The sequence below is a fragment of the Adiantum capillus-veneris genome, chromosome 11, assembly GCF_014529385.1.
Source record: "Adiantum capillus-veneris isolate H3 chromosome 11, ASM1452938v2, whole genome shotgun sequence".
In the NCBI taxonomy this organism is placed as follows: Eukaryota; Viridiplantae; Streptophyta; class Polypodiopsida; order Polypodiales; family Pteridaceae; genus Adiantum; species Adiantum capillus-veneris.
This window is the reverse complement of record NC_140941.1, coordinates 141,214,767-141,225,552: the sequence shown is the minus strand read 5'-3', so window position 1 is coordinate 141,225,552 and position 10,786 is coordinate 141,214,767. Positions and strand designations below refer to the sequence as shown.

The following is a 10,786-nucleotide window of genomic DNA, read 5'->3' as shown; positions in this document are numbered from 1 at the left end:
AAGCGGTAGAGACATTCTTCTATTGGCCTACCTTGAGGAGAGATGTGGATGCCTTTGTGCGAGCATGCATAGTTTGCCAAAAGGTCAAGTTTGACAGGCAAAAGGCACCAGGGTTGTTACAACCACTGCCGATTCCGGATAAGCCATGGGAAAGCATTGCTATGGACTTTATCTTTGATCTTCCAAGGACGCCAATAGGGAATCATGGTATATGGACCATTATCTGCAGGTTCAGCAAGCAGGCCCATTTTATCCCTGTCAAGAAGAAGATAAAATCTGATCAGATGGCACGCTTGTTCATGGACAATGTGTTTTAAGTACCATGGTATGCCACAATCGATTATCAATGATCGTGATCCTCGCATGACCAATTTGTTCTCAAGAGGATTGTTTGAGAACGTGGGTACTACGCTCAAGTTCTCGTCTTCGTTTCATCCACAAACTGATGGACAGTCAGAAGAGGCTAATTCTACTGTATTTGCCTATGCTTGAGTATGCGTACAATAATACGGTGCATTCTTCTACTGGCAAAGCACCTTTTGAGATTGTTGAAGACGGCAAAAAGGTTCCTCCCATTTTGCATACAAAGGAAAAGATCTTTGAGGCAGATCGATATGTTGAGAACATGAATGAGATGTATAAGAAGATTAAAGTTGCCTTGGAGAAGACTCGGGCAAAGCAGAAAAAGGCTGCTGATCGTCACCGTCATGAATTGCTACTATCACCTGGTGATTGGGTTCTGTTAAGGTTCGAAAAGGCAAGGTTAAAGAAGATGAAGGGCAAGGAACGGCTATTTCCTAAGCTCAGCATGCGTTACTATGGGCCTTTTCAAGTGCTTGACAAGATCAGCGATGTGGCTTACAAGCTGAAATTGCCTGATGCGTGGAAGATTCATAATGTGTTTCACGTGAGTCTTCTAAGACCCTTTGTGGGTGATGTGCAAGAAGATATGCCAGATGAGGATCAGCCAGAAGTTGAGGAACTTGAAGAGATCCTGGTACCTGAGCAAGTTTTGGCACATAAGGACAGAAAAGTTAAAGGACAAGTTGCAAGACGCTATTTGGTGAAGTTCAAGAACTATCCGCCTATGGATGCAAAGTGGATGGAAGAGCATGAACTATCAGAGTCACCAAATGTATTGCAGCTTTGCCTTGAAGCCTTTGGGTTACAGCCTACTTATGCCCCAACCCAACGTGTGCAAAGGAGGGGTAATGATAGAGCTAGTACATCAAATGTACATATGAATTCAATGTAATAGATGGAAATGACAAAAGTATGAAGGCCTCATTAAGTCATTTGTATCTATATGTTATGACCTTTCTTGCGGATACATGCGATGATAAAAGAGTGTTAATAGCACAAGATCATTAGTGGCATGTATTTATGGTATGCAATCGAGGACGTTTGCGATTTCAAGAGGGGGGTATGTCACGGGGACATGGCAGTTATTAACTATGTCACAAGCATGTGGCAACTGCTAACCCTTAGTTGTTGGTTTCTTTCCAATGGGTTTTGTTTTATTTTGTTTGAGACCCTCTTTTTGAAGTAGCAAACGGTCGGACATGGCATGGCCAATGTGAACGGTAGTTTCACCCGCAGATGGGTAGTGGTCGGCACTGGAATTCGTATCGTAAGAGGATGTCTAGGCTCAAAGCAAGATCATATAGGTCCCCCCCGTCACACTTAGCAAGTTGGTGGATACTAGGAAGTGAACTCAATTAAGGCGTAAAGTCAAGGTGGGACTACCAACAAAAAGTATCTGACAGTTGGGCCACAATGCACTTTTGGATGCGGTCCCAATGAGGATAGATGATCAGAAGACCGGTGGGAGCCCGACGAAAGCATCTCCTAAAATTTAGGGAACTGCTATTGTGGGCCGTGAAATGTGTTCGCGTCATTACCTCCGGTATGACTAGGGGAACATTTTACAACTCTACCGCAAAGTCAACTAGGCAACCGGTCAGGATATTTTTAAGCGACGAACCCGAAACGGGAAAATGCTTGTAAATGCGCCAAGTGTCACATTTTCATGGACTTTCCTCTTGCAGAAGAATTGGCACTGAATTTAGAGAAGGGAGAGGCTTCATTTGCAATTGGTCACAGGTTAAGAGCTATGGAGTGCTTCCTTTCCCTCTCATGTACAGTGTGGTGCTAGGAGTGATGCCCTGCACACTACACACTGCTCTCTCTCTCCCCTACGTGCAGTTATGTGATGCCCCACAAGAGGGCTCCTCATTTGACTGATGTACAACTGTGTGGGTTCATGCTTTTGTGCTGAGGCAAGAGCCTCCTTGAGCAAGAACAGGGGTAGCTAGCTGCTACTCCAAAGCAGGCACTGGTGAGGGTCATAACCTCACCATACATGTGCAAAATCAGCGCTGTGTATGCGCTGTAATTTTACTGTTTTTCAGCCATACGGACGCCAGAACCTTTGGGAATCGTGCCCCACTAGCAGAGGACAGTTAGGGGACTGTTTGGGGCTGAAAACAGGGCAAAAACCAGTAAATACAGCGTGCTGAATTTACTGTTTTTGGGCAGGAATCAGAGGGTATACACCAGTGCAAGTGAGTTCGAGCAGGGGAATTGGTTTCGCGCAAGTTTTGGGGCTGTTATGTTGCCGAAATTTGGCCAAATCAAATGGTATCTAGGTGGATACACATGAAGGATTCCCAGGACCTTACCTTGTAATTTACCCTCCTAAAGAATAAAGAAATACCGAAAGGGGCGCCAATTTTGGGGCCTACAGGTTGTCGGTGTCTGCTCGAAGCATTCTAGCTTCCGAGCTGTGTGTATTCAAGTGTAATTCTCGTCGCAGGTTCTCTTGCAAAGTGCTCTGTGTGTGTGTCTAAAGTAAAGAATTTTGGGTGAAAGCCAACGCCTACCGCCCTACGGGCCGGTTTTCATCCGTCTTTCTTCAAAACCAACAACACTGGAGAGCAATGCGGAGAAGTACTGGACAAGACCTTTTTCCAAGAGGTCTTTCACTCGGTTCATAATCTCTTCGATCTGTGCTCGGCTCACACGGTAAGGTGGCCGGTTCGGTGGTGTGCTTCCAGGTATCAGATCAATGGTATGATCTTCAGGACGAGCAGGTGGTAACTCTCCATGTAGGCCCTCTGAGAAGCAATCGGCGTGAGAGTGGAGAAAATCTTGGCGTTCTTTATCAAGTTTAGACATATTTGTCCTATCCTTATCGCTCAATTCTTTCATAAAGATCGAGTAAACAAACAAACTGGATTCCATTAATTTTGAAATGGCCGAAGCCCATACAATAGGGACAGACTCACCCTTTAGTTTAATATCAAGTACAATTGTTCTGCCCTTTTCTGTAGTCAAAGTCGCTTTTCTCGCCGATAATCGACCACGGACCATGGTGTTGTTCTTGTGGTACCAGGGAATCCCTAAGAGAACATCACAACCCTCCAAAGGCATTATGAAGAAGTCCTCATACCCGAAATACCCCTGACAATGCAACCGAAGTTTGCCAATGACAGGTGTAATGGCTACGTCCCTGCCGGGTGCCGCTAGAACTGCCTCCGCAAGTGGTCCCATCCGATTGGGAGTAATCTCGAGCCGTGCCGCCAATTCCGGTGAAATGAAGTTGGCCTTGGCTCCTCCATCAAAGAAGATCGGGGCCTCTTGATCTTTCACTTTGTCCGAAGCTCGGCAAAGTTCTGTACTCTCGTCCATGGTGTCGGGATCGGTACCCACACAATCTGGAACCAGTCTTGTTTTCATCTTGCCTTTTCGTCCACGTTCCTCAGTTGCTCTCGAACTCTCAGGCCTGTCGTCGTCCTCATCATTCTGTTCTTTCTGTGCCTTTTTAGGGTACTTCGCGGATATGTGTCCATGTTCCCCGCATCCAAGGCACTTCCCCTCCTTGATGAATCAAGCTCGCTCCTGAGGAGTAAGCTTGGGTCGTGCATCCTTTTTCTCCGGGTTGCTCTTTTTCTTTCTACTTTCATTCCCAGAAGTCTGTTCGGCTGGTTGTGTCATGGCCTCATCTGTGGGGTAGGTCAGACTGCAAGAGTGAATGGCAAAGCCCCGCTTCGCATGACTCATCAACTCCTGAATAGAAGCTGACTTCTGTTCCAAGCAGTGATCTCGGATCTCTGTAGGTAGACCCAAGGTGAACCGCTCAATCTGTTCTCTGAACGAGATCTTCTTGAATGAAGAGGCGGGTAGAAAAGAGCTCCAAAATCTTTCACCGTAAGCATTGATTGTATCTTTCTTGGTCATCCAAAGATGGTTCCAAGCAGCTCGTATATCTCGTTCATATTCTTGCATCAACCAAGAAGAAATAAAAAGCTTCTTAAATTTCAGCCATTTAACTGGCGGTCTTGTTTAACAGAAGCGTCGACCACCAAGTACGAGAATTCCCCTTAAAGTAAGAGGCATCTTTTTGAATCTTGGAATGCTCTGAATAGCGTCCTCCCGCAAAAGCGATGTCAAACTGTTGTATAATAGACAAAGCCTTCGAAGCATCTGAGTATCCTGAAAAAGTATCAAACTTGATCGAGTGGCCACCTTCCTTAAACTCTCAGACCTTCTTGCTTTTATCTTCGAGAAAGTCATACTGGTTGGCTTTGCAAAAATTCTTCTTGTTCGCATAAAAGTTCCCGTCATCTGAATCTGAGCTGTCTGTAGCGAGTCCTCAATAGGACTGTCAGTCTCTGGGCGAGATTTAGCCTTCTTTGCCTTTTTCTTGCTCTTTCCGAAGCTTTGTTTCTTGCTTCGCTCTTTACCTTTTCTGTCTTCTTCGCTCGAATCTGAAGAGCTAGAAGAACTGTCAGAAGAAGAAGAAGAACTGGGTACTCCTTCAAATCGAACACGCTTCTTCTGTTTCTTTGCTTTGTTAAATGTCAACTGACGACCCAAATATCCCAGGAAGTCGGTGTCTTTCTTCTGGTTTTTGGTGTGCTTTTTGGCTTTCTTTTGCGCGTCAAAAAACTGAGCAATCCGTGCATCAACCATTTCTTGTAATTCCTTCTCTGAATACTATTTGTGATCAGAAGGTTTCTTGAGAGCGGATTTCAAGGGTGGTATAGTGGTTTTCTATCACTACATATGCACTTCCTGAAAAGAAGTCTCGCTCATATATTTTGCCAATTTCAGATCCTTCGCAAAACTGAGCATCATCTTTGCTGCATCGCCGATCAATTGACGACGCTTCATCTCTCTTTGCTCCGCCTGAGTAGGCCAAGGCGGGCCATACTCTCTGCCGGAATATTCGTTGTGACCCCTGCCCGCATCTCCAGATGCAGAGGGAGTCGATTGATCCTTGCGTGAAGCCATAGGTGCCGCGAAAAAAAAAATTGGGGATCGGATTTTCCGTGGAAGAGAAATCGGCCGTGCCCTGATACCACTGTAACAGACTTGGACACTCAAGTCAAGAATCAATCGCGACAGCACCAAATAACCACTTCAAAACAATTCACAAATCACAATAGATTTGCACTAACCCGGCGGAGTTCCGTGCCTAGAGATATTGGCCCCAAAGACTGGCGCCCCTTTCAGTATTTCTTTATATATTAAATCAATGTCAAAGTAAAAAGAGCGGTTAGGGTTTCACTCTCAGACTCTGCGTCCAAATGCTCTCAGAAGTGAGCCCTAAACCACTAATTTAAATGTTACAAGGGATGCCCAAAAGCAGAGCCCCAAAAGCAGAGCCCCAAAAGCTTCAGAACAAAAGCAAAAATTCTCTCTCAAACCCTCTATAGGGCTTTCAAAAAATAAAGCAATTGATCTTTCTCCCTCTCTCTCTCTTGCCAAGGCGTAAAGGAAAAAACAAGAATTGCATCGCTGGATTTTTTTCCCACTTCCGTAAATCACGCCGCAAATCCCGGAACTGCTTCCACGTGGCATTTCCCGCCTAACAGGGTTTCAAGCCAACAGTTAGGGTTAGGGTTTCCAAAAATTAGGGTTTGTAGAAAATTAGGGTTTTTGGCAAAAATTAGGGTTTCTGCTGTCGGTAGCCACATCATCGCTTGTGACAACCTCTTCTAATTCTTGATCTGTGTACATCCTGGGCGTAGGAGGTTTTTTGAGAGCCGGTTTGAGGGGTGGCTCTGTGGTCTTCTTCCACTGTGTATGCACCTCATCGAAAGAGGTCTCGCTCATATATTTTGCAAATTTGGGTCCTTTGCAAAATTGAGCATCATCTTTGTCATGTCGCCAATCAATTGTTGACGCTTCATCTCTTCGAGCTCCGCCTGAGAAGGCGGAGGCGGGCCATACTCCTCGCATGAGTCTTTGTTGTGATCTCTTCCCGCATTGCCGGATGCAGAGGAAGTCGACTAATCCTTGCCTAAAGCCATAGGTGCCGCAGAAAAAAATTAGGGATCGGATTTTCCGTAGAAGAGAAATCGGTCATGCTCTGATACCATTGTAACTGACTTGGACACTCCCAAGTCAAGAATCTACCACGATAGCACAAATAACCACTTCAAAACAATTCGTAGTTCACAATTGATTCAACACTGGCCCGGCGGAGTTCCGTACCTAGAGATATTAGCCCCAAAGTCTGGAGCCCCTTTCGGTATTTCTTTTTATATTAATCTGTGTTCAAAGTACAAGCACGAGCAGGCCTTCACACTCAAACTCTACGTCCAGATGCTCTGAGTTATGAGGCCGTGCCTCCTTATTTAAGGAGTACACGAGATGCCAAAAGCATAGTTACCCGGAACACGGAACGGGAACGGCGACGGGATCCCCACGGAACGGGGGAACGGCTAGAGGTCTGGAACGGGAACGGCGCGGAACTGGAGGTATGAAAAACACCTAAATAGTGCATTTTTTAGCTCCTTGTGTTTAAATACAAGGAGTATTAGAGTGCTTTGACTCTAATACTCACAAAAAACTCGTTTTGAAGACCATTCAACCTTGCTATGACTAGATGATGAGAGAGAGAGAGAGAGAGAGAGCTTGAGAGAGTGAGAGGGAGAGACTCGAGAGAGTGAGAGGGAGAGGGAGAGATTTGAGAGAGTGGGAGGGAGAGGAAGAGAGCTTGAAGGCTTGAAGCCTTGAGCCTTGAGAGAGTGAGTCTTGAGAGGGAGAGATCTTGAGAGTGTGAGAGGGAGAGAGCTTGAGCCTTGAGGATTAGCTTGTGGAGAGAAAGGGGGAGGGGGGTGCATTTTATGAGTCCTTGAAGCCTTGCACACTTCAAAAAGAAGCCCAAACTTTTACTTCAATTTTTTCAATTTTTGCCGAATTTGTTTGTAGCCATTGGCTGTTCCAGGGGCATTCCGGAACGTTCCGGGGGCGTTTCGGAACGGCCGTTCCGGTTTGCACTGGCCGAAAGGAACGTCAAACGTTCCGGGACATTTCGGAACGTTCGGGAAGGGAACTGCCCCCCGGAACGGGGGCTAGGGGGCGTTCCCCGGTAACTCTGGCCAAAAGCAGAGCCCCAAAAGCTGGTAAAAATCAAAAGCTTTGAGTATTTTTAAAAGCCTCATAAAAATAAAGCAAAGGCTCTTTCTCCCTCTTTCTCTTATGCTTTAATAAAATAAAGCAAAAGCTTCTCTCTCTAAGTCCTTGCATAGAAACCCACACAGCCAAAAGCTGGCCAAAAGCTTGCGTAGAGATTTCCGTACGATCAGCCCTACCACGTCAGCAAAACAGCGTGAGTTGCGGGGCTGCCATACTAGTAAAACAACGCATGTGAAAGGCCCGTTCCCAGGGTGTGTGTGTGTGTGGATATGTTCTCTGTTGCCCCATATTGTCCAGGGACGTCACCAATTTGTGACACTTTCCACCGTTAGAAAATCAGATTCGTGCTCTCCTCTGGGGCAAAAGTAGGATCCTTCAATTAAACAGGTGATTCAAAAGCATGTCAACCACTGCTTCTTGTATTGCTCTGTATCTAAAGACAAATCTTTCTTCATCTCGAGCTACTCTTAATTAGCATCCTCTTCCACTTCCTCTATTTTCTCAACTTCTTCGAACTCTTCTTCTTGCACAACTTCGTCCACATCCTCTTGATCTTTATGGTTGGGAGGATCAACAAATTTGTGTCTATGTGCATGCATGTGTGGATTATTATGAGAAAAACAATCGACCAATGCTCTTGTTCGACTAAAAACGACGAGACGCTCGACAAGGAAACTCAAAATAACAAACTGGGATTGAAATAACACTCTAAACAAGAGACTGACCCCTCCACTAGAGGCCCCTCGCGGTATTTCTTTACTTTATTGATAAACTGTAGCAAGTACAATTGTTCTATGTGACCATATACACTTGATCTCGCACACAATGTGATACAAAATTAAGTGTTGATGACACCCTGGCCTATTATGTATAGTCACTTGGCCCTCAAAGCAACTTAAAATCGCTTGCTATATACAGTAGTGCCCAAAAAGCACATGAACCATCTATTTTTCGAATCACTGACACCAAAAAGCACCTTGTGTAGAAATCTGCCACATCAGCACTATGACATCAGTAGCAAACAAACGCACGTGTTTTCCGACGCATTTTACGGGCCACTCCGGTCAACTTTGGCCTCAAGTTCTGCTCCGATTGGATGTATGGTGGTCTTATGCTACATTGTCGTTTTGGCGACAACACCCATCTTAACCTATTTGACTTGTAAACTTTTTTGAGGCTTGTTGGAATTGTTGAGACCCGCTTTGAGCTTTTTAGATTTGCATCAAATTGTTTATTGACCCGTCTTGGACGCATGAGACCCACAAGAACAGTGTTTGATAGACCGGGAGTAACGGTTAAACAGAGTTTAAACTTTAGACCCCGTTAAATTCATTTAATGACTGGATTCCCCGTCCCATTCCATGACCAACACAACATAATGGTTGGACCAACTCCACAACCCGTTATGAGTCACTTCTACGGCTGAACAGAATCCAAGACTCACACTGAGACAGCTGCACAGTATATGTGACACTACAGTTCCTTCATTCACTGATTGCAAAGATTCTACTTGTTTCTTCGATGTGTCTTTCATATCCATATAAAAAAAGGGCGAGAAAGTCTGCAAAAGGTATTATTGGTTACCTAGGGTGCAACCATACGTGAATCAAAATTACATCATGCTCTATACAACTTCATCCTTGCAAATAGTCCACGAACACCTTAATTTTCATAAAATATGAAACGAAATGAAGAAGAGATAGGTCACATATAGGAATCTGATCAAAGACCACGAAACTATGAAGCTTATATCTAGAAAGGCAATCTAAAAAAATCATCAAGTCCTTGAGAAGAAATAAGGGTTGATAGAATTTTTCCTCTACCTAAGGATTGTCTTCTACACAAGAATCCAAAAGCTGAACATCATTGTCTTTGCCGTCATTACCACTGCATCCTACAGCTTTGAGTACAGAATTTTCTCAATATTTCCTTGGCTGAGTTGAATGTACTGAGTCAAAAAGTTGATGTTGTGCTGATGAAGTAACTAAGAATCATAAAAGCACCAAAATATACTTCTTAGCAATACGTCCAAGGCCACTCGTTTTAACAAGTTGGAGAGCTAAGACAGCAAACAGCCATGATCCAGTCTGCACTGCCTAAATGCTTTTATATTGAAGTTTTCAAATATTTGTTCTGCGCAAGACACAATTTAATGAACTACTTGCAATAATTTGATTTTAGGAGCTCATTGATATTCTATTTACCAGCTTGTTCAGAAAAAAAGAGTACAACATCGTAGACAAAGATGGTGGCGTGCATCATTCCAACACACCTATTCAGCTGCAGCAACTAATTACCTTTTCATTACCTATAAATAGGTGGATATCTGTACAGGTCCAATGGCAAAATGATCACTGGACAAAGGTCTTATAATCGGCACATAAATATTCAAAATACACAAACTTTTATGTGCGGAAAGGGAAGTATTTCAAGTGTAACTTGTTAAGAAACAGACCAGATCATGAAAATAGGCAGTAATATTTACAAAAAAGATAGCAATCCTTGCTAGCATCCACAAGCGTTGGCATCGTCTTCCACTGTCGCGGTGGTAGAAGAGCTCTCACTTGCAAAAAGGAAGTGGCCCGCCGCAAAACCAAGTACAACAGCAAGGAATACACCCGCATTAAAGGACATTACTGCAAGCATGAGGAGATATCCAAGCCCAACCCGCACGCCAAAGAGAGCAGATCCAAGAAGTTTCTTGCTGGAGGAAAGAGATAGTTCGGCCTTCCCAAGCAAAGGGATCTTCGCTTCGGTAGATGAGGAGGAGGAAGAAAAGGACTTACCTGACAAAGAAGACCCTGTGATGCGCAAGTTTGCAATGTACTGGAGAACTATAGAGGCCAGAAAAAGCGCCGCAAGGGAGAGGGAGTATGTGCCCCACGTTGACGTTTTCCAACCATCGAACAGAATGGTGGCCTGCTTCCCCCAATAGAAGGTCATGTGCATCATCTTGCCTGATCTTGCTTGTTTGCGCTACTGTTGCTGCGTATGTGCGTCTATGGGTGTGTGTCTGTGTGTGTGTGTGTGAGAGAGAGAGAGAGAGAGAGAGAGAGAGAGAGAGAACGGGGAATGGGCCTTTGCTTGGCATTTGAAGTTTGCCTTCTTCAATAATTAAAAGACGTTCAGCATGCTCACGCCACATTTGCAAGCGCACCCTTGCCGTTTTTGTAGGGTACCTCACATTTCTATCTCATCCTTAGTGGTAGATACTGGTAGGGTTAAAAACAAATTCATTAGTGGGAAGATTCCCCCCCTTTCCCCTCTCCTCTGCTCTCCACAACCCTGCCCACGAGCTCTCCTTCCCACAACCTTGCCCTCCTAGACAGAGAGAGAGAGCCTTCTGAGGCCTCGCGCG

At 44.8% G+C, this 10,786-nt stretch overlaps 1 protein-coding gene across 1 annotated transcript; it reads right to left on the bottom strand.

Annotated features, from left to right (window-relative positions):
- Window positions 1-9,703: 9,703 nt before the first annotated feature.
- COPT5 (copper transporter 5) lies at window positions 9,704-10,547 on the bottom strand. Its single transcript, XM_086523990.1, has one exon. It carries the CDS (start codon window positions 10,378-10,380, stop codon window positions 9,934-9,936), a length of 447 nt encoding a protein of 148 aa, XP_086380116.1. The 5' UTR covers window positions 10,381-10,547; the 3' UTR covers window positions 9,704-9,933.
- Between the last annotated feature and the right edge of the window lie 239 nt (window positions 10,548-10,786).